At 43.8% G+C, this 24,639-nt stretch overlaps 1 protein-coding gene across 5 annotated transcripts in view; it reads right to left on the reverse strand.

The window, feature by feature from the left end:
- AGK (acylglycerol kinase) overlaps window positions 1-24,639 on the reverse strand; it is an 87,504-nt gene that overhangs the window by 36,956 nt on the left and 25,909 nt on the right. The window contains exon 1 of one of the 5 annotated variants that reach the window (XM_017739972.1): window positions 607-714. The exons of the other annotated variants lie outside the window; for them this stretch is intronic. Within the exon in view, the coding sequence (XP_017595461.1) occupies window positions 607-646 (40 nt within the window). The 5' untranslated portion in view covers window positions 647-714. Of the gene's footprint in view, window positions 1-606; window positions 715-24,639 lie in introns of those variants that run through there. 5 annotated transcript variants of the gene reach the window in all.

Genomic DNA, 24,639 nt, shown 5'->3' on the forward strand with positions numbered 1-24,639 from the left:
CCGGCGTTCCGCGCACGCACCCGGCGCACTGCACACAAACACACAAACAAACAAACAAAACAGCGCGAATCCCAAGGAAAAGAGCTTTCACTCTTCCCAGAGTCCCGGCGCTCGCTGCCTTGCTCCAGCCCCCGAGAGGACCTATTGTTATGGGCTCCTGGCTGCCAGCGCTGACACTGCCGGAAGCATGGGCAGATGGAGATGGAGCGTAGCAGAGGACAAAAGTGAATCGGTCTTTTTTCTACATCGATAAAAATATCCACGGTGCTTCCCCCGTCCCCACAAAAAAAGACCCAAAAAACAGACCAACCAACCAACCAACCAAAATAACCCACAAAAAAAAAAAAAAACCCAAAACCAAAAAACAAAAAAACCCCAAGAAAACTCCAGACCCAAAAAACCCCAAACCCAAACCAACCAAATAAAACACACAAAAAAAAAAACAAAAAACCAAAAAACCAAAAAAAAACCAAAAAAAGCCAAAAAAAACCCAAAGAAAACCAAAACAAAACCCACAAATAAAGCAAAATCACAAACAAACAAACAAACAACAAACCGAAAATATTTCAGAATAGTCAGTTAGAAGAAATTATATCTAGAAGGTACCTGGATTTTGCAGTTTAAGTCCAACCAAGAGGATGGCCATGAGAACCTGGAGAAATGTCTCCAATCACGTATGGAAAGCACTGATCTCACAAGGATGCCATGCAGCTATGAACAGCATGAACATCCTGCCAGGGGAAGGTGGAAACATAACCAAGGGGCAAGATCTGACCTCATCATGGAAAAAGCTTTAGTGGTGGTAGCCTCTCCTAGCATTAAGTTGTAACTAGTATAGTCTATAACTATTTTTTCCAAGGTAACCCACCCAGTTGATCAAGGGAAGCCAGTACTGTAATCCATTTGGATTTCAGTAAAGCTTTTGATGCTGTCTCTCATAGCATCCTCCTGGACAAAATGTCCAGCATGCAGCTGGATAAACACATCATGTGATGGGTGAGCAGCTGGCTCACGGGTCAGGCACGAAGGGTTACAGTGAAGGGGGTGACATCAGAGTGGTGACCTGTCACTAGTGGGGTTCCACAGGGCTCCATTCTTGGCTGTGACTTGGATGCAGGACTAAACTGGGAGGAGTTCTTGACTCCCTCGAAGGCTGAAGAGGCCCTGCAGAGTGACAAACTGGAGAGTTGTCCCGCTCTGCTCTGCACTGGGGCAGCCTCACCTCGAATCCTGTGTGCAGTTTTGGGTGATGCAATATAAAAAAAACACTTAGCTATTAGAGAGTGTCCAGAGGAGGACCATGAGGATGGTGAAGGACCTTGAGGGGAAGCTGTAGGAGAAGTGGCTGAGGTCACTTGTTCTGTTCAGTCTGGAGGAGACTGAGGGGAGACCCCATTGCAGTTACAACTTCCTCATGAGGGGAAGAGGAGGGGCAGACACTGATCTCTGCTCTGTGGTGACCAGGGACAGGACCCAAGGGAATGGCCTGATGCTGCGCTGAGAGAGGTTTAGGTTGGATATCAGGAAAAGGTTCCTCATCCAGGGCGTGCTTGTACACTGGAACTGGCTCCCCAGGGAAGTGGTCACAGCACCAAGCCTGACAGTTCAAGAAATGTTTGGACAATGCTCTCAGGCACACAGTGGGATTCTTGTGGGTGGTCCTGTGTAGGGCCAGAAGTCAGACTTTGATGATCCTTGGGGGTTCCTTCCAACTCAGGATATTCTAGGATTCTAACTCAGGCCAAGGTTTCCCATGACACATGAGGGAGGGTGAACAGCTGCAGAGATTTCATAAAAGTGCCAAGTTACTCAGAGAGACCCCATCCTATAAGAAAGGAAGAGGGATGTTGGCCATTCCTAACGAACTTTTGGCTAAATGAGGTGAGGGAGTAATGCTGCTTTTGTAGACCACTCTTGACAGGGACCTCAGGTGCAGACTCAGGAGAACAAGGATGTGCTCTGGCAGGGACCAGCAGGTCAGGGTAATGAATGTAACACTGGACAGAATTTTTTTCTGAATGTTTTTTCCCTCTTACAAAATGCCATTTTAGCAATTCAAAAACATCAAAGTCCATAAAATGGCTTTTGCCTTTTTTTGTTTTTTTTTTGGTAAAAAGCTTCCCCAAATCCTTCTGCTTAAGAATGTCAGGATGGGATATGAGTAGTAACATAAGGTGGCTGCTTGAGGCCAAATTTGGGATTCTGGGTATGCACAAGTCTGTTCTGCAAAAATCAAGTTGACACAGAAGATGGTCCAGAAGACACTCTGCTGTTAGTGATAAGAAAAGCTGATTAAACCCTATGAATTAGTTTCCCTACTATGTTTTGGGGGTTTTTTCCCCTTTATTTTGTAGAGCAGAAGATATGGGATTTTTTTTTTTTTTTTAAGTATGAAAACATTAAATTATCTTCTCCTGATGAATATTTCAGGCATAACCTTATACAGTAGCCATTGCTTCCCACTTAAATATTCCAGGTTCATCTGTCCAGTGCATCTCAGTGTGCTGAGTACATGCACTTGATGCAGTGCTGAATGTTCCAGGTGTGGAGTGATTAAATGTCCTACTTTTCTTTCGGTGTTTGTCCTACTTTTTTAGAGAATTCAGGTGATATGGCCAACTGCTAACAGCAGTCATAGCCACAGATATTAGTACTCTCATCCTTCTTTCCTTCACTTATGAAAAGATTTTGTGCTGATAAATGCTTTTCAAATTCATAATTCTCATGTGGTGCCACAAATAATTTACAAAAATCTGTAACTTCCTATTTTGCAGCCAAGTCTACTGAGTACAGTTATGTTCATTAACGATGTTTCCAAAACAAGCTTGGACTTTTAAAATAAAGCCTCTTTAGTATTCTAATACTTGTTCAGAGCAGTCAGAAATAATGCTTAAATGTAGGAAAGCCCTGAGTATTTCTAAGATGGCTGAATGGAAATTTTCCTGTGTTCATAACCATAAAAACACATCAGAGTTAGTATAAGTGAGAAATTTTAGCTCAATTGCTAGTTGCCTTCAGCATCCTTAGCAGAGGGACTTGACCCTGCTTTGAGCAGGGTGGCTGAACAGGGTGAGGTCCAGAGGTCCCATCCCATCTCCCCTACTGGGACTGTGAGACACTGTCTGAGATTTTGGGTTGGTGATTTTTGATGTGGGGCTTTTTGAAGAGAGCTGCCCTTAGAAGAAAGAGACAGTGCAGACAGCAACAACAGATTGTGCACTTGTCTTTTTACTTGGCTTTACTTAGAACGCAGCGTCCATTCCGAAATTCCTCCTGGCAAACACGTATGTCCTAGTTTTTGGCTGTGGCTGTCTGATCACCCTCAAGGTAGATCACACCTGCCATGCCGCTGCATGTACCAGGTACTTCTCTTTTAGCTGTCCTAGTTTTCTGCATGTCAGATCAATAGAAGCAGGTATTAGAGTGTGTGCAATGGAAAATGAGAGGAAAAAGGACTGATCTTGAGCATCCTCTAGATTATGTGTGTAGTAACTTTTTAGGCCACGTAAAATTCCTGCTTTCTTTTTCATAACACAGTTCAGAGGAGGCTGGAATATCGGATTTTGTTTTCTTATGATTGCTAGGTGGTTTTTGTAAACAAAAGAATAATCCAAAAAGCTGCTCTGCAACTCTTAATACTTGACTGGAGACGTGTCACCTAAAATTATCTCACCAGTTGTGTATGAAGACAGGTGAACACCTCATCCTGGTTACTAATTTCTGACCCTTTTATGATGAGTAATTTTTTATCATCCTGTCTCTACCATCACTTCCAAGCCTGTTAGTAGGAGAAGCTTCAGATACATGATCATGCTTCAGGCACATACTTATTTGTAACTTTGGAAAAGTCACGTCCTCAGTCATCTCAGTGATCAGCCACAGAATGTAAAGGGAACAGGAGAGAGGTTTTTGTCTACTGCTTGGCAATGCCCTGCAATTGGTAAGGACAGATAATCATTTAGTTAGTCTCCATTTCTGTCCAGCACAATCTGTGCCTATGTTTGCATAAAAATAGGGACCTCCCCAGTCCAGTGTAGTTCTTCTGTCATCCTTACAGCAATGGAGAATTGGGACCCCTCAGCTGCTGGTTATTCCGGCATTTGAGACTCATCTATCCACAGTCTGGGAGTATGGAACAGCAGTGCTGTCAGCACATCCCGTACCATCATGGTGATTCTGTCTCTTCAGGTGCTTTCTTACAAGTAAAATGCAAATAGCTACTTGTTTGCAAAGAGACCAAATTTATTGCTCTGCAGGAGCTGTGTGTTTACCACAGCGATGCAAGTCCATGTTCCTGCCAGACCGAGGCAGCGTTGTCTGTTAGAGTCTGCCCACGTCCCCCCGTTTTTACGTGATTAATATCCCTGTGGCCAGAGTGACAGGGAAGATCGTCCTCACACAACCTTCAGGCTTTTGTGCAGCTGAAGAGGAGAAAAACAGAATCTAAATCTTTCCATGTCTCTCACACAGCAAGGGAGATTATAATTTGCTTTGTTTTAATTCTACAACACCCAAACACCAAGCGTGATTTAAAGTGAGGGAGAGCCCTTTCCTTGGTGGATGTGAGCAGGAGTGACTGAGTATCTCTCCAGATCAGGCCATGGGATGGGTGCTCCAACCTTTCAGGCACATCCACCTCTGACTTTTCTTTAGCACAAGCCACGGGCATAGGCTTGGCTGCAGACAGACCTCTTCCCCTTCCTGTCCAGGAGGGTCCCTGGGCTAGCTGAAATCTCTGGTGAGCTTCCCAGTCTGTGTCTCTCTGTTTCTTTTCTCCTGGTTTTGTGTTTAGGGCCTGAAGCTTCTCTTCCACCATGTATCCCACGTCCCACTCCGTTCTACCCTGGCCAATGATTTATGTAAGAGAGAGAAGCACTGCAGCCACTGAAGCTAATCAGAGAAAGTTCCTGCCTGTGAGAGCAGAGAAAGTTCATGATGGATTCTCTTGCCCTCATTTCCAGCTCTGCCTGGAGGTGTGATTCCCTGGGGCAGTCATGTCTGCAGTCAGTGCCTGCTCCACTGGTTTGGAGAAAGAACTGAATCACACTGGCAGGGTTTTTGGTTGGGTAACTCAGAGAAGCTCTGCACAAGAATAATCTCTCCTTTCTTCCCCCTCCTTGCTCTTCCTTGTCTTGTCTGTAAGCAGAACTCGACCTGAGCTTCACCCCCTCTAGAAAGAAATTCAGGAGCATGCCTAGCATATTTATATGGCAAAACCAACCACCTTTGCACCCTGCCCCCTCTTCCCACATCTGAGCTATTACACAGAAATATTCCCTGATTCTCTGAGTTTATTAACCTTTTCTCCAAGGGAATGAATAGAGATATTCACAGCTTTTGAACAGCAGCAGAAATCCATTAAGTTGCTCTGTGGCAATCTTGTCAGGAACTTGTTCCTTTATCAGAGACACATTTCAGAATGCTCTACACTCACTCCCAAACCATTTGGATTCAGTAAATGCAGGTGCCACTGAGGCATTAGCGTGAGCAGGCCTGGACCCTAAGCTTTGAGCGTAGTTAGATCTCCTCATGGTCTGCTCCAAATGGAGGAATAAGCCCAGGGCCCTGGGACTGGGACCTACCCATTCACCCAGCAGCACAGGGCCCTGCACAGAAACATCTAGCAGCTCCTGTGCTAATTCTACACTCTGCTTCTCAGTGACGGTCTAAGCAAGAGCTACATCAAAGACATCAGTTTTGTTGCTGGTACATGTTCCTACCCTTAAGAAAGTCCTACAGACTGAGGCTAAGGTCTCTCCTCTCTGAGCTCATGCTGTTACTATGGTACTGCTACATATTAGAGGAATGCGCAGAAAACAGTAGGGTAGAGGGAGGGAAGGAGAGAGGCCGCATGCACAGTGCAGGCCTGCTTGCAGGATGTGCATTTCCCTCTAAACAGCGGCTGTTTGGAAGGGATGTAGCTGCCACCCAGCAGGCTGGCAACACCAAACCTCTCCTGGCCTTACATCTGCAGGCAGGTATTGTCACTTCTGCACACTGAATCTGAGTGAGGGAGAGGGATATAACCCATGAGACTCCTCACTCAGGCATTTAGCTTTTGGCAGAGATTAATGCTCATTGTTTAACAAAAGAAATAAGTCATATTCTCTCCTTTTATCCCCGTTGTACAGCTGGATGAGAGAGAGGGTAGGAAACTAAGGCTTTTACACTGTTCCTTGATTTCAGTGCATCCAGAAATGTTACATACTAGTTACCTATATTCACACTGAGATACTCCCTACACAAAAATCCAGCTGCTGCTATATACCATCCTGGTAATATCCCATAGCCAGATGATCTTGTATTCAGAAGAGCTCCTGAAAACTACTAATATATCTGTAGCAATGGTTCATTTTTCACTGAGGCAGTGACATCCTAATCTATGGACCAGATGGAGTGGGGCCTTGGGCAATTGTAATCAAAGAGCAACAGCCACAGTTTGAAGGAAAGAGATTCCCTGTTGGTTTTCTATTAAATGCGTCTATTTTCATTTTCTTTTGACTCAATTGTGTGCATCACCATGGCCCACTGAACACATCTGGCTGGCATCTTAGATCACATACCCAGCACATTACTGTGTTTGCTCAAAGTTTCACTCCTTCCAAAGTCAGTGGCAATGCTCTGTGACAACGACTTGTTTTATCCTTGTCCTTAGGTGGAGTTTGGGGATCAACAGAAGGAGTAGCAGGCAAAGGCAGGCTGAGAAAATCCATCACTGTAATGATGAACCACTCCCATTCCTCTCCACCAACCAAATACCTTTGCTGCTGTAGAAGGTGGAAGATTAATTTGTCTTGGATACTGGAGTGCAAAATATGACCACTTAGAAAAAGTATAATCAATCCCACTGAGTTACTATAAATTGGTCTAGTTCAGTCCCTGCCAAAAGATACATTCTGCATCTAATACTGACAAGGACCTTTGCTCACAAATTGTAACTAGCCTTTTCATCAGGCTGTGAAGTAGAGGTCTTAATGTCTTCAGGTGTTGATGAACACGTAATTGTATTTTGTCTCTTTCTTTTCTTTAAGTAAATTAGAATAAAATCTGATATTCTGCTTTTTCATTGTCTCATAGCTTTCAACTATTTAAAGGTAATCATTTTACTTTTCCTGTGAGAAAAAGTTGTTGGAGTTACAGATCCTGTCATATATACTGCTTCCCTAGGTTTGGGAAGACATTAGAGAGCTTCTAAATGTTTTCTTTACAAACTCTGTACCATTTTCAGCAAATGTATTTCAACAAGCTCTGTGGCTAGTTTGGTTTTGAACAGTTTCACGTTGCATTTATCTTCCAGAAAGTTACTAAGTGATATGGCTTTAAAAATTGCTTTTGTTATTTTCATGTTGTTAATTGACATGCTAATTATGACTGACATGGGCATTGCTTTTAAATCCCATGTTGTTTCTTTCCCTGCATACAGGGCATATTCTTTGAATTCCTATCACATTGTGATCTAGTGTCAGTTCAAAGACTGGCTTTGCTTTTCAAGCTGTTTAGACATTCTTTTCACTTAATATGCTGCTTTAAGGATCTATGATAAGATGTTGCTGAGGGCAGTGTAAGACTCTAGGACTTGGCTAGATTAGAACAGCCATGTATTTTACATTAAATGAAAGTGGTTTGAACCACAGTAACGAGCCAATACTTGTTATCCACGCTCTCCAAATGCACAGGCATTATTGACTCCATTTATATGACATCTTCGCTTGCTTTGTTTTCTTGCTTTCCCTTGCTAAGAACAGATGGGAAGAGTAATTTAAATACCGAATACCATAAGGTACCTGGAGTAAAGTAAATTAAGAAAATACCATAAGTGAGAGAATGAAGTGTTAAATCGCTAACAGGAGATTTACAATTAAGAATTAACAGAGAAGATAAGCTTTGCCAGGAGACAGAAATCACTTCACAGAGCGAACCTTGCAGAGGATGGCAGGTTGCTGCCATTACAAATGCATGGAGAATCCCAGGTCATAGAAAAGAGGAGACTCAAGATGTCCAACATGTAAAACGGTGTATGGATTTATGCACACTGTAACAGGCAACATAAGTTGGGATCATGTCCATTCCATGATGAAAGAGGCAAGGAATACCAGACTTGACTTTGCTTCACAAAAACATGTGAACACCAACAGAAGGAATATATAGGATGGGTAATGAAAACAAGGACAGCACCACATGCTTAGATGAAAATTATACACAGTGAAAATGTACAACATAGCAGCCAAAGATGAAATTACCTAACTGGAAATAAATAAGACATTTATTTTTTAACTGTTATACAGAAGCATATGTTTTGCCAGAAATACTTTTGGAAGATACTTGTAGGAGAGTCACACGTAGCAGGAAGTAAATATGGAAACAGACTGGACAGTGATAAGCTTATTAAGCACAAAGTATGTGAACAAAACTGGAAAATAAATGGGAAATATACTGGACAAGGCATAATTTGTAATATTGACCCAGAAAAGATCTCAACTCCCTTAGCATCATGCTATGCGCTCCCTGCAATTCTTATCTTTAGAGAAGATACTCTTAAATCAGAGGCAAAGAGGGGATATTAGTAGGATCACTGAATGGAGGATGTTAAAACCACCACATTAATTTTTGTAGGAACAAAGCACAGTTTCTTCTAGTACCAGGACAAAGCTAAGCAAACCAAACAGAAAATTGTAGATAATGCAAATAATGCTTGAATAAATAACATAACATAAAAAGTGCAATGAATATGTCACGGGTGAGATGGTGGGGGAGAGCCTGTCCACAGAGACAAGGAAGATATGTAAAGATTCATTGGGAAGGTTGGAAACATTTGCCCCTAATCTGGCTGCTTGCAGCAACCACCTGGAGCACTGCTGCTCGCTGATGTTTAATGGATGTGCAGTGTCAATATTAATACAGAGTCTGAGAAACTGAAGGAGTTTATTAGGGGACTCTATTCCAATGGTTCACAGCACAAGAGTTAGGTTATGCATTTATTTCCCCAAGGACACTATTAGTGGTACTGCAAAGCTTTGCTGAAAGCTGCAAAACAATGACTTCTGTGCTACAGACGCCAATGAAATGTGATATTGGCGTGTTCTAGTAAATAAAGAGATTTGGGTTTTTTTCACAGAAAACAGTGTCTGCTGAAATTGGCCATGTCACACTACTGTGATTGCCAAGCTAGTTCATCCTGGGAATTTCTGCTTGCAGTTAGATACACAGCTGGCAGGCATTTTGGGGGCGTAGACCCACTCCCAGCTACATGTGCGAAAATGCAGTAGGTACAGCTTAGAATTACATGTTGTGTGTAATGATATGATGTAGAAAAACAACCAACCTACTATCCAAAGTTTTGTCCAACCTTGAACAGAAGACAGAGATTGCCAGAGATATGACTGAGAGACTATAGAGAAAATGTTAGTAGCCGAATTGCTATTAAAATTATGTAGAAACTCTCATTAGTTAGGATCAAAATGGATCTGTGAAAGTCCTTAAGAGAAATATACCAAAACAAGCAAGAGATTTAGATGGTGGAGGATAAGCTGCAGAGTTGTGCATCTGCTTGTGTGTGTGCACTGTCGTTCCCATCACTTTACTAAAACACTGGGACACAAGCAGCTGTGTACTCAGTGGAGTTTGTGACCTGGAGCACACAGTTAGTTGTGTGAACACGTCCAGACCCAAGAAGGGAGGGAGGAAGGGGATGATGAGCCTGTTGTTTCAGCCAGGACAGCTGGGCGGCCTCAGGATCTGCAGGTTCATGGATATGTGAATGCTTTGTCCCCAGTCAGCCTTGCAGATCCGAGAAGCAGCACATTCCTTGCACTAATACTGATCCTGAAATGTCACTAAGCATCAATTTAGAAAGGAACACGTGGCATTAAGGTGACAACTTTGATGGCCAAGCATCCCCGTCACTGCTGCGCTGTCAGGCTTTTGTGGCCATCACCCATGAATAATGGGAGCTAGACAAGATGGAAGGCACAGATCTAGAAAGCCAGGCACAGTTTGATCCCTTGGACCTCAGCACTCACAACCCAATGTGTTCATGCGAGTCCTGCTGGTCCCACCTCAGCCACCACATCCTGGGCTGTGGGGAACCATAGCTGCTTGCCTATTCACACCCTGGGCAAGGCTTTGTCCCACAGCCTCATGAGTGGATGGGAGAGCCTGGACCAAGCATCAGTCACTGGTAATCTCACTGTAATGAAATGAGTATCCTGGTAATTTGGGAATAATTGTATCTTAGGTTAATAGCCATTGATATCTTCCCTCATCAAGTTTATTTGCTCCATGACATAGTTAGTGTCTTAAACAGAAATCACCCTCAAGGTATCATCTAATCATCTTCTCATCATTCTGCAAATCTGTTTCATATTACCAATAATCTTATTACTACAACTGCAACATTCATTAAGCAAATGGAGAACAATAAAAATACATACAGTAATAGCAATCAAATTAAGTTTGAATCTCACTGTGAGTGATGGATAATTCTGGATCAGATTGTTCTCATAGATTTTTCCCCATTAGCTCAAAAATTTTAAATGACAAGGTTCTCTTCTAGAGTCTGGCCATTTTATGTGGCCTGGTTACCACAAAATGGCACAGTCAGGACCAGAACTGGTTGCAGAAGCTTGCCCTTGTGAGCAGGGAGACCTCTCAGCAGAGACAACATTGCTGGGTTCCCATGGCAAACACCAGTCCCTGCCAGGGTGAGCTCTGTGACAGTGATCCAACATCTCTTGGGTATGTCAGACACTTCCAGGTGACATCCTGAATGGGCTTGCATGGGACTGGGAAGCCATCACTTTCTTCTTGACATGTAGTGGCTCCTGATGTTGCACTGAGCAAAGCAAAACCACAGATTTGTTCTGAGCCATCCATATTTAAAAGATCTGGGTCTTGATCCTCAGCTCAGGGGAGTAAATGGAAATGCATTCATGAAGTGCAAATGGGTAGATTTTCAAGCTGTTCTTCCCTATCAGCTGTGCCAGTTTATATTTAGCTCTGCTACACCTGCACAGAGCCACTTGAACGTGTATCAAAACAATTCCTGTCCCTAGCTGTGATCCGTACTCTCTAGTCCAACAACAGATCATCATTTGTCTCACTCGTAAAATAACTGCTGAGGAATATAAGTGGTTTTTTCCATCTGCAAATGCATGAAAATATATTTGGAACATTTTATGTGTACATTGCACACCTGATGGAAACATTTGACTGCTTCCTCTCTGGGTACATCAAAAATATCCTCAGCCAACTTCACTGTTTTTATCAACTCTACTCTTTTACTTTATGTTCATTCTGGCCTGGAATTTTTTTTTTCCTGAGCATCACAGATGAGTTTGTGACCTCTTTGGTATGGTCTGCCAAATGGTCATAGAAGAAATCCAGCCTCTGAAATACGGTAGGTCCCATTAAATCAATGAGGGGATGGTGTGATACAGGCTTATATGCATGTGTAAATTGCTGTGTGAGAGAGGGCCAAGGCAGAGAGAGATGCCTGGATCTAGTTTGGACTCAGGAGAGGCTACTGGTCATTGCCTTTTTGTGCTGGCCCAGTGCCTTCCTAGTTTGTATTCCTGCAAATAATTAAAATCCCTTTTAGTTTTAATATGCATGTTTGCATTTACCTCAATAATTCAGTACTACTACTGCAAATATAACAGAAATACAGATATGCCCAGGTACATTTTTTAGCAAAATGGGCAGAGATAATAAATAAGAGTTTTTAAAATATAAAACTTTCCTGGATCCATAAAGAAAGAACAAAATGGGAAGTCGAAAGACAATATCCCACTGCTGCTTGTATGACAGCCTGTAAATCTCTTGTCCTTATTCCATTCATGTTGTGCGACCCTCCTGTCTGGGCTGTACTTGCCTATGACTGTGCTCCTGTAGAGAAATACATCCCAGATGATGTATGCAGCCAGTTTTAGGAGGAATGAGGCAGGTCCCAGGGGCTCCCACTACGCTGTTCAGAGAGACACAAGTCTTCTGGTGTGTGAGGAGGAACAAGAGGTCAAAGGGAATAAGCTCTCTGGCCAACTCCTCCATAACTCACATCCTGCATCACATGCTGCCAGCGTTTGTTCTGCTGCAATCCTATCTGGACTCAGTCAGGAAATGCAAAAATGCAGTCTACTTTAAGAAAAAAAGTGACATGTGCCCTTGGTTCAGTGTTTGCTGCGTGTTGGGAGCCATCTGCCAGCCCAGTGCTCTGCCTGGCTGGAGGTTCCACTCAGGACCCTTTTTCATCCTCTTCCTGTCTCCTTACTGTGTCTGAAGCTGCTGAGAGAGGGGCTTCTGATCTCCAACACCCTCACACGGTTTAATGTGGGCTCTCCAGGATGCAGAATTTGTAGGAGATGCCTTTCTAGCCAAGCCTCCTAGGGGCTGCAGGAGGGAACGAGGACAGAGCAATACTTTGTCAGCTCTCACTATGGTTCACAAATTTGGAAATGAACCATGAGGAACTGGAAATCAGTAACATGGCTCCTCCTGGCCATTCTCTTGGTAGGATGGAAGCTGAGCTGCAGACCTTGGGAATCGAGTTTGCCCTCAACCTCCTCATATCTCTGCAGGCAAAGGGTGTGTGTTTTCTGAGCTGGCAGGAGCTAATGTGACAGCAAAGGAGAAATGAGAGAGGAAGGAGAATGAAGGGCTCTGCACAGAGGTGACACCCTTGAGGGCAGTGCTGGCAAGCTGAGACCTTGGTCTATTTGCACCACCATTGCATACAGACAACAGTGAGGCAGTAAAAGGCCTTTTATTTAAGGTGCTGACACCTCGGGAGAAAATGAGAAAAAGAGAGGTGCTAAAAGAAAAATACATTGCTTTTCATTCTTCTGTCCTTTCCCTTCTTCCTTAAATTTTATGGGATGAACTCGCTCAATTTAAGTACTTGTCAGCAAAGGTGTGACAGGACAATCAAGAGCCATCCACCGTGCCAGCTGGGAACACTTCCAGGGGCCAAGTGCTGGCAGGTGCCTCAGCAGTGCCTGAGGGGAGAGCACTGCTTCCCTCCTCCTTCTCCCCTGTCCCCTCCCCACCAGGCAGTGAACCTGGCGCACAACCTCCTGCATTCCCATTAGCAAGTCCTGAGAGCCCCTGGGCTGCAGGAACACACTCTTTGTTCAGGAATAGATGAACATGCTCCTAATAAATGTGCAGCTTGAATCTAGCTCTGCAGAGAAGTTGTGGGGCTGGTGAAAATTAATTTGTTACTGGCAAAATGGCAGAAAGGGACTGTTTTATACAGACTGGGACTATGCCACCTGGCAACATTTGAGCAGTGCTACCTCAGTAGTTTTCACAATAAGCTCTTGCAGGTGTTAGCCTCCATCCCTGCTTACTCATGGGCAAAGCAAGGCTGGCAGGTGGGTTGTAAGGTTTCCTGCAAGGCCATTCTGGATGGTGCTGTTACAGCTGGAGGAGAGAGGAAAGCCTGGCTGACTGCCTGTCCTGAGATACAGCTCCCCTCAGGGCATCTTCTCATCTCTGCAGATGTGTTTCAACTTGCCAGGTGTATCTTGGGAGCATTCAGATCCTGATTCAGACAATGTGGGTCTCTGTTCCAACCATGAGTGTTCCCATATCATCCTCCCTGGTGGGCTTCTCTTGGGGACTCAGTCCCGGAGCAAAGATCTCAACAACGACAGAGCCTCCCAAATGAAAGGAAGAGCCGATGTGACACACCTTTGGCAGTAACAGCAATGACAGCTGCAATGGGCAAAGGTGCCACCCAGGACACAGAGCTGCTGCTGCCACCTGCGTCCGCTGAATGGCTGGGCCTCCCGGGAACCTGCGCATCTTTACGGAAAAAGCTGAGCTCTGAACATAATATTTTTAGACTGGTTTCCTAAGGAAATGAAGATTCTGCCACTTCATGTCTGCCCATCTGTCCCCATCAAACTTTGGATCCACTGGTTATTTGCAAACAAGTTTGATGGAGCATTAGAAGTTTCAAAAATATTTAGATTTCTATTTGTGAAAATTGGTAGCTGGGAAGAGACAAGAAGTGCAAGGTAATGCATGAATCTCCATCTGACAGAGGGGAAGGAAGGGAGGACTCAGCAGTCACCTGTTCTGTCTGAAAGCTCTTTACAAACCTCAGCACGCGGTATTTCTTGCTGCAAATATGGTGGGTAGAGAATTCCCAAAGGGAACGAGCTAGGTTAAATGAAGCAGAAACTGCAGCCTGTCAGAAACACCCCAAATGTGAAATTGAGAACTTGAAGCTTTGTTCAATGCACAGGGCAACACATTTCACTCAGCCTCCTTTTCTCTGACAGGTTTGCAGGAAGCTTGTAAGAAAACATAGCAGAAAAAAAGGAAATCTGCATCACTGTGAAGGTGGCTATTTGGGGTTGTTTCATGTTTTATCCACTGAGGGCCTTGTGTACCTGCGTGTGTGTGCTCACTTTATTTAGTCATTAGAAGGCACTGAAGTACCAAGTGACTTTCTGTGCATTGTGGTTTCAAATATATATGGCCAGCTCCAAGTGCCAACTGCTGCTGTGAAGACTTTGCCTTTGTGTTTTATTCCCTTCTCTCACCCTTTGGCTGCCTCTGCTTTTCCAAATCACATGCTCCTTATGGCAGGGTTTATTATTTCTCCCTTTATGTTCCTGGCATGCATTTTGAGTATTGCTGTGAACAGTTAGCAAAAGCCAAAGCAGGATACCTAGTGCCTTCAGTTGTCCTGTTTAATATCTCCTGAAATACTCACCACCACATCTGACTGAAAGGGTTGTCTCTGGGGAAGTGAGCAGGGGAGAGATGATGGCCCAAAGCTTGGACTCTGTGATCTCCCTCCAGCCATATCTGCTGGCAGTAGAGCTTTCCTGCTGCTGGGCATGCCCTTGGGCCACCAGCTCATTTCCTGGTACAGAGCTGAGCTCTGTGAGAGGGCTTTGCTATCACAGGCAATGCAGGCTTCACTCTGAGCAGCCTGCTCCCAGTGACGTCTGCTTTGAATTTCAGAACTGAGAAGGACAAGGGTTTATCTGAGGATGGGAAGAAATAGCAGGGAATTAAACAGTCAGAGGAAAAGTGCAGTTTCTTACAAAGAAGCGGTCAGTGGTCAGTCTTTGCAAGTCAATAGCAGATGCAGGGTAGCACAGACAGAGTGCTTGAGGCATGCTGAGGATGCTGGGGCAAGTCAGGGGCCTGCATGGTGAGCTCTGGGATGGCAGCAGCCTCTGTCACTCCTGGCTGGCCACAGGCTCACTGCTTTGTTTGGCATGGGTTAGCAGGCTGATAAAATCAGAGTTGAGCTGGCATAGGTCTTCTACTTCTCTCTCATGCAAATGAACAAGACCACTCTCCCTCTGAGCAGGGAGGGAGTAAAAATTTTAGTAAATGTAGCTTGTTAGGTGGTCTGGTTTTGGTCTCTGCAGGAAAAGAGCTCAGCTGTGACTCTTTAGAGGGCCCCTGGGGAAGAGCCCGATAATGTAACAGAATAATGAGTGTCGAGCTATGAAAGCATTTCATTACCAGCATCCTCACCCCATGCAGCCCCAGTCTGCTGCAGTTATCATGTGTGTCTGACAGGAAAGGTCACCGGGAGATTATCCTGCCTCTGAAACAGAGCGCTTGCATTCCAGCGAGGGGGTCCTCGCTCCTGGGTGGGCACAAAACATTAGCAGATACTCAAAGCAAAGGGAAAGCTGAACTTTGGGGCGCTCCTCAGGCACACAACGAGGGATTTCTCTGCTCTGAAGAGCTGCAGTTGTTGCTGCCTGTCCCTCTGTTCAATCAGCTGGGGCCCCACTGTGTTGTAGCTGAAGCTGACAAGTGGATTTCTTTCTCCTAAACCTAATTCTCAAAATTTGCTCTTTTTTCCTTCCTAATGCAGTAGTTTTTTCTTTTCACAACCAGCTGGAATCTTGAATAGATGGTGCTGATTCAAAACAGGAGTTGGACCACAAGAGATGAGCACTCCTCCTACACTTCCCAAACAGAGCTGCCAAGTCCAGGTCCCCAGAATGGGGGGGGGGCAGTGTCTGTGTAAGACAGCCTCAGCCCTTGCGTTCTGGACTGAGACAGCCTAACAAGGGCACAGCAAACCCCTGCTCTTCCATGGGTGGCTTGTGTGATGTTGGGTTATTGAAATCCCTCTGTTCATTTCCTCTGTGGTGAACTACAGTTAATGAGTTTTCCCTTCTCTTGCTGTCTGCTTTGTCTAGCTGCACTGCAGGCTTCTGTGTGACCCTGTAGCTCTGCCTGGTGTATCCTTTCGTGCCAGAGAGCCAGACCCCAAGACGTGAGCAGCAGCCTGGAAAGCACCACAGAGCTGGCAGCAGCAGGGCTGGGCAGCTTGGGCACTGCAGGGAGCAACAACGAAAGGTGGGCTTAAAATTCAGCCCTCACGTGGCTAATGCAAACCTGGACTTTTCTGCATCAATCTTTCTTGAAGTCAGGCCACTTTCTTTCTGAAATGCAAGCCCTTGCATGACAGCATCTCTAGCTCAACCTTCCAGGAGCAGCTGGCTCTTTAAGTGCATGTCCTTTTGCCCCCTTCCCTGTACAAGCGCTGAGCAGCTGAGCCCTCTCCCCCCGCAGCCGCGCTCCTGAGGCTTTCCGTGCCGTCGCTGCCACGGGAGAGGGCACCTGCTTTCTCCCTTGCCACAAAGCAAGCTCTGCAGACTTCCATTTTTAGCACGGATGAATCACGCTTCCCCTGCTGATGGCAGAGAGCGAAGACCCGAGCAGCCCCGACCACCGGCATCGCTGCTAAACCCGAGGTGTCACTGAGCAGATGAGGATGGCTGGGCGGGCGGCTGTGCTTGGTGGCACGGGCAGGAGTGGACAAGGAGAGGAGACGTTCATCAAAAAGGTTTTAACATCTCGTGGTGCTGGATATGCCACTGGAACACCTTTGCTCCCTTCATTTGCTTTGGGGGCGTTGCCAACTTCTGCACCCCCAGCCAGCTCTTCCCTGCTCCTGCTCTCTGCTTCGCCCCACAGATTTTATTTGTAGCTGCAGCAAGGTCATAAGCACTGGCAATACAAGTGGATTCTCTTGAAACATAGCAAAAATAGGCACATTCTTGGAGTTCTGTGTTTAGTATATCACCAAGATTTCTCCCTTCCTCAGCCATTAGTGCCAGGGAAGAGGTCAAGGAATTTATGCCAGTACTGATGGGGTTTTTGACAGAGAATTTTCTTTTACAGTTCTCCATTTTGACCCTTCATTTGGTTCCTTACTACTGCTGGCATTTTAGACAGGACCGCTTTGGGGGCAGGAGGGACTCCATCCTGAAAACTGCAGGAGACTGTTTTGCTACCAAAGTCTGTCACGAAAAAACAGCTTGGAAGAACCATCAGGTGCCTCCTTATTTCTGACTGTCAAGTACATAGGTACAATGCCTAAATCAGGTAAAAAGAGAACACAGACAATTTTGACATTTAACACCATAACCAACAAAATAATCATGTTTAAAACCTTCACCTTGCCATAATTTTTTGGTAACAGTTTAGTTCTAGATTAATTCATTTAAAACTCAATAATTAAAAAAAAAATTAAAGTTGTGCTTTTCTCTTTGACCCACTCTTTTGCTTTTCTTCTGCTAGGACAGTGGTAAGCACTTTTGTCTATTTCTTTTAACTTCTTTTTTCTACATTTGAGGTAGTTTTGATGCTTTTCCATTTGTTATGAATACCCTGACCGCTGTGTGTTCAGCCTGGGACACCTGCAGCCCGACTCTGGCTGCCCACTCCGAGCCCTACAGAAAATGTGTCTGATGCATGACTGTCTGCTGCATTGTTGTTGGCCTGAGGATACAAGTGCAGTGAGGAAGCACTAATATCAGTGCAGCGTTGCCAGCCAGGTTTCCTGAAGCCCTTACAGCTGAGCACTGGAAACCCGACAGGCTCCAATCCATATTCAGTTTTAGCTGTTTGTTTGCTGGGGGAAGGTGGGAGCTAAACTACTATGATGTCTCTATACATTTCAATCAAATCACAGGCTTCAACACATTAAGTGGCTCCAAAAAGAGATTAATGGTGTTAGAGTACATGAAAACCTCCTCATAAACCATCACGCTGAGATCCTGGTTGTGTCTGTAATGTTTCATACCGTGTTTCTGATCAGAAGCTGTCTAATCTTTATTATTGTTTGTTTTAAAAGAGCATTTCCAGTACCCCGCAGCTCAGACACCACCCACCTTCCAGTTTTGCTCTTTCTTTGCTCTGCTTCAGTGAGGATGGGGATGGTGAGTGGTGTCCAGTCCTGCTCTGGACACAAGCAGACACAACCTCTTAAAACACACAACATGATTTTTATTTGTTTAATCAGTTTACATTCCACAACTGACAGTTTACTTATTTATTTTTTAATTTTCCATGAACAAGTTGTTTAGTTAGTTACCAGACAAGATTTTAATTGATGGAAATACAGTATTCTGTGCCAATCTGAATAAAACCAAAACAAATCAAAACAAAAGGGAAATTGTAAGATGTAGCCAGTTTTTCGATAAAGTCCTGTGATGCTTTCTGCAACTTTTGTCTTTCAAAGTTATAGGGGTTTGTTCATTCCCCCTATTATTTCCCTGATCTCAACCCTCCCACTAAAATGTTCTTTTAGGGCCTCAGTCCTGCAAACAGTGATGCACGTACACAAACACACATGTGTCTGCAGATTAGCACCTTCGATTAACAGAACAAGAAATTAGGGGTTGTTTCATGTTTAAACAAATTCTGTTCACCTCTGCTGCAACAGATTACAGGAAGAAATGGAAAAGTACAATACACTTGATGTCACATTACTTGTGAAATTAGCCACCACACTCACATCTCACCAGAACAACCTAACAAAACAGTCAGTGGTTGTTGATGTATTGTTAGCACCGATGGCCACAGGAGCCACTTCACCTCTTAGCAGCACAGAGGTCCCAACCTCACAGGACATGTCACTCTCTATTACTTCTGACAACTGGCTGTTACTACCCAAAAGTCATAAAACTCTGTGTGTATTGGCTAAAAAGTGCTCCACTTGGTCGAGCAGCTGCATACACAGTTCAAATATCCTTTACAATGCCCAAACCATAATCAGAAATGGACACAGTTCTGGACTTTTCAAAATATGTTAAAGTTTTATATATTTCATTGTAATTCCCAGTCTAGCAAAGCACTTAGGCATGTGCCTAGCTTTAAGCATGGCAATAGCATCCTTAATGGGAGATTTATGCTTGAAATTAGGCAAGTGCTTTGTGGGATCAAAGCTCTGTAGCAGTGCTCTGAAGAAATCAGAATCCTGAGTGTCCTAATCCTGGCTTTCACATTTACAGCCACTGCAGATTTGAATAAACCCAGCTACAGTCTAGATTTTCAAAAGTGCTGAAAAGAGAAGGCTCCACCTGCAGCTGGTAGAACTTGTGAGGGGGCATCAAACCACTGAACAGAAGGTCTTTTCCCAGGCTTTTGGCTTCCCATCTCCAAAATGGCTATAATACCTACCTGCCTCAGACAGGTCAGATGGGACTTGTAAAACTTTCTAAAGATAAGTGCCAGATAAATGCAATGTATTGCTGCATTTCTCTGAATATGCCTGAGTATTGTGGCATTCTAGGTCTTTCTTAATCCAGCTTTGATGTGTTTGTACTGCACTTAGAGGAAACATAAACAGCTGGCCAAGATGTACCGGCATGACAAATGTCTTGTACCAGTCATATTATTTTACTTGGGAATGTCCTAGGAAAGTGCTGACATACTTCAATTTGCAGGCATTTAAGTGAATTATTATCCTAAACCTCCCAAACTGTCAATTAGAAACAGTGATGACTGCAACTTTTATCATCATCAAAGGATGATTATGGGAATTGCTTCATTTCTTCTGAGCAAGAAAAAAAAATCATAAGGAAAAAAAGACCAATGAGGAAGTCAAGAAAGGGAAACCCTCCAAAAAGTTTTTGCCAGTGTGGTAGCACATGGTTAGGCTGAATATTACCTGGGGCAGAAGAAATCCTGAAGAGCAAATATCTTCATGACATGTACCTACTGTGGATGGTGGGAGTCCAGTGAGTCTGGCTTCCCCCTGCCCCTTGTACCCAATGCTTGTGCCCTCACACTGGAGTGTTTTGCCACATCCACACACATTTCCCATGGGCAGAAGCAGGGGAGTGAGAGACAGAGCCACATGCTGAACTGGCCAAGAGGTTCATGAGCAGCAGGGGAGCTTGCAGGGGAAGGTCACCCTGGAGCTGTGATGGCCTGAGAGCTCCACCCATTCTCCTTCCTCAGCCCCAGGATCACTCCAGTGCCAGGCATTGCTCTGTGCCATGGAGCCTGGGCATTCGCTCCCAGCAGCAGTCACAGGAGTGGTTATGGCTTTTGTTAGGAGGTGAGACGGGTTTTTTGGAGAGAAAATGGAAAGTTATCCAAGAAGATAATCCAAGTGCATCATGGGGGTGAGAGGTCAGGCAGGCCCCTCTTGGCAAGCTACACCTTGGCAAAATGAACGCAGCAGGGAGAGAATGTGCATGGCTAGACACACAGGACTGTTGTAAAGAACGGGAAACAAAGATAAACTGGTACAGAGTCACCCCTTAGAGCCTCCTCCCACATGATTTTGTGCATTGACTTTATCGCCTTTTAAACGGAGGTTTTCTTTGACACTAAAACTCTGAAACATCTGAAAAATCCTTGTGGGACACAGTGAGTCAACAGTTTTGGCTTCCCATCTCTTCCCAAAAGAGCAACCTTTGAGAGTCCCACATCCCAGTACCCTCCTCATCCCTCTCACAGAGAGGGAGGGCAGGAGAGTGATAATGAGTATTTAGGAACATTCTGAAAAATCTTGCAGAAAATGGTGCTGTATTCTTAAATTTCATATATTCTCAAGCTCCTCCTCATTTCCAGAGTTCACTCTTAAAGCCTTTATTTCTTTTTCACAGACATCTCAAATAACGTAACAGTCACATATGCAAGAGCTGGTATGGAATGAGATTTAGAGAAAAATGTCTTTACAGGAAGCATGTCTGTATTCTCATACACAGGGAAGAAAAGGAAGAGAGGGAGACAGAGATATATATCTTACTCCTCAAAAAAGGGAAAGGGAGAACAGGAGAAGAATGTCAGGATGATACACTACAGCTTGGGCAAGGTAGTACCATGCTGAAAAATAACACTTGATCCCTGGAACTCAGCTTTATCTTCCACTTTCTAGCTAAAATCTTTCCTTAAGTACTAGTACACAGTATTGAATCTTCACTTTACAGGTCCCTGCAGGTCAGCTAAAGTTCCTCTTGTCAAAACCTTAACAGTATTTTTAAAAATAAAGTTATTCTGAGAGATTGGTGAAGATTGTCAAATCACTGACTTAAATCTAGTTGTAGAAACAAATAGTAGTGACCATACATTGGTACAAGATCCAAAGTTCATTAAACCTTAGAGTTTTCAGAAATCAGTTTAATTTTCCCACTCCTCTGTGTTTGTTTTATTCAGGTAATATATGGGACTACACAAGAGTTCCAAAGTTCTAATACTGGATTAAATTGCTGGTCCTTCTGGATAGACTCACTATCAATATACAATTCCAAATTTTGGCTCTGAGAGACTCTCACCATGAGATGGAGATGTACGTTCAGCCTTATCAGAGCAGCTTTCTGAATAATACAGCCACAGCTCATCCTCTTGTTGAGTCCTCAGTTTGGTTTTTCTGAGGACAACTATAATCCCAACAATAAGGGATGAAATTGCAATCTCTTTAATCTCCATGTAAGCTGTTTGTAAAGCAGTTATTAACATTGAAAAAAAGAATATGAAACTACCCAGACTGTATCTTGAAGGAGAAGTTTTTGATTATCACTACCAGCTAGATGACTTTTTCAGGGATAAAGCAAGAAAAGTAACCTTTGAACAGCTCAGCTGCTCAAACTCATAAGATGTAAATTCACTCTTTGAACTGCTTCAGCAATGCCCAGGACTGGCGGAGAAAGGTGAAGAGTTCAGACCAAAGACCTCTGACCTCCAGCACTGGGACCACCCAGTCGTCCGTGCCTGGAGGCCACCACAAGGCACTCACCTCAAATGCTATTTCCAGGGGTTGGGACAAGCCCTATCCTTTGCAGTCATGTTGCATTTTGGCAGGGGAAGGCTATTGTGAACATCTCTTTTTGTTCCAACAGGCTTTCACAATGAACACCTCTGTTTTACAGGTGAGCCCAGGACACGCACCCGAAGCACACAGACACAGCTGATCTCCATATGGATGCTCTTCTGCACTAGGTACCTGATTCACCTCACCAGGATTTAAGATCTTTTAAGATCTTGTGATCACCCAAGATAGGTGAGTGGTCACTCCATGAAGCAAGAAGGAGCTCCTAAAGCTGACTTAGATGTCAATTTTGCTGGGTCACCACCTGTAAGCAACTGTCTCTCTTCACTGCCTGTACAAGAAGCCAAGGGAGATGAGCCCATTAACATAATGACCTCAGTTAAGTGCCGAAGGTTAATGGGGACAAAGGCAGGTCAGAAGATCCCGGCCTTTGGGCAGCTCAGTGTCACCCACAAAAGTGCTTCTCCCAAATCTACACCTAATGAGAACAACAGCATCCATACAAGGGCCTCCCTTATATAAAGGACAAGAGAATCAATTGAGAGAGCTAATGCTGAACAGAATTCTACCATCGCTTTTTCAGTCTATTCCTTTTCCTTAAAAAAGCCCTTGAGACCCAGTCCTTTGACTGGATGTACATGTGTGGATGTGCATGCTGCTGACTTTAGTGTGGTACCCCTCCTCAACTGGTGCAATGGCAAAATTAGGATTTTCCTGGGAAATAGTACTTTTTCATTTGTTTTGGTTTAAATCTGAGATATGTGAGGATTGTGAAAAAGAAACAGTCCTTTGCCTGAAATTCTGTACATCAACCTCAGGTTATTTCAGGCAATCATGAAGATATGGACATTTTTCATAAATTTACAAATATATATACAAATATACACATATTTACAAGTATATGTGTGTCAGCCCATGGGCTACATTTACTACTGATTTATTCCAGCCACACACAAGTATAATGGTTGTTTTTTACAAAAGGAGATTGGCAGAAAGTTAGAGTGACTTAGCAGTGACTTTTCCTGCATCTATGCAAAAGATCCTTAAGTGGGCTGACATGTAAGTGCAGCCCCCTTACCTAAGTCCCCTCATCACACATACACATAAATAGGACCCAGTCTTATATCTGCTAATGAAGCACATTTCTCCTTGATTCCAATGACCTCTAATCAAAGAGAATTTTACTTGAGAATGAACTGAAAGTTCAAGCCCACTTTAGGTACAGTTTACAGTTTCCAAAGTTGTAAAGTCTGTCATACTAAGCCTCAAAATGCTCTAAAATAATTTAAGTTACTGCAGAAAAATACCTTCAAAAGTTCCCAAATATGCTTTTCTGTGTAAGTAGGGGAAATTTTGTCCTGCAAAAGATCAAACCACAAATACATAGATATAAACACTCTAAGTGATGGAAATTGCAAAGTAAAAATAGTAACAGTTTAAATTAGATATCTGTGATTGCTGTTGGTGCCCAGGAGTTATAAATAATTCAGTATGCTCTAACTGAATAGTCTAAGGCTGCACTTTTGTTGTTTTGATTACTCAAACATTTTTCTTATGATCTATATTGTTAATAACTCTTTGTAAAAAAAATACAGCCTTATGCTCTACTGCCAGAAGAAAACTCTTCTTGAGATAAAACATCACAAGAGCTTAAGCAAATTAGGAGCATATATGTTTTTTTAAAAAAAATATGTAGGCACCAAAGGTATTTAGTGTTTTATTCACCATCTAAGGAAGAATTGGATGCTGAGGCTGTTTTGTGTATCTGGCCCCAGGAGACTAACACATGACTGATTCACACTCCTTGGAGTCTACATCATTTTGAAACTGGGGCAAAATCCTCAGGTTTTTGAAGACATTATTCTTTATTTCACCTACTGCAGAATCACTGTTACTGCTTGGGTATTTCTGACCTGCCAGCATAGTAACAAGGCCACTTGAAGGAATTGCCTTTACAGAGGTATTCCTGTGTCCTGCTGCCACAGGTAGGGCTCAGATCCACGGGATGTGAAGCTCCCTGCTGTGCCCAGCAGCTTTAACTGCAGTCTTCATGCTGCTGACAGCCCACACAAACCCTCTGTAGACTCAGGGTGTCCTGCCATAGCACTGCCTCTTGGCACAGTGGGATTGTTACACTAAGAGATCATAAACATTTCTGCTTTGGAGGGGATACATTGGCAACTCTTCCTTAAATATCCAAATACTTTTTGATGGAAAATACCAAATTTACCCCAGTTGTACTGTGCTTCCTCATGCATCTTCAGCAGAGAGTTTCCATGTGATCTGCACGCACAACCTAACACAGACACAGATGGCATCTGAATTGCATTGCGACTCCTGAGTTGAGTATAAAAGAATGGAAAACAATTATGCTGCATTTTGCTATGTATTTTCTCTCTATGTAGGACACTTTTAAAGGTTCCTGGCATCCACATCATGTGGGATGTGCACATGTGTGTGTTTAAGGAAAGAAGGGCATGAGGGTGCCCATGTGTACACACTGTATGCAAGAAAACTTTTGAAGTCAGTTTTTGCCACTGTGCAGGAGTGTTAATCAGTGAAGGAAAAATATAAAAGTGCAGTCCCACAGG

Source organism: Corvus brachyrhynchos, unplaced genomic scaffold (assembly GCF_000691975.1).
Source record: "Corvus brachyrhynchos isolate BGI_N302 unplaced genomic scaffold, ASM69197v1 scaffold27, whole genome shotgun sequence".
Classification (NCBI taxonomy): domain Eukaryota; kingdom Metazoa; phylum Chordata; class Aves; order Passeriformes; family Corvidae; genus Corvus; species Corvus brachyrhynchos.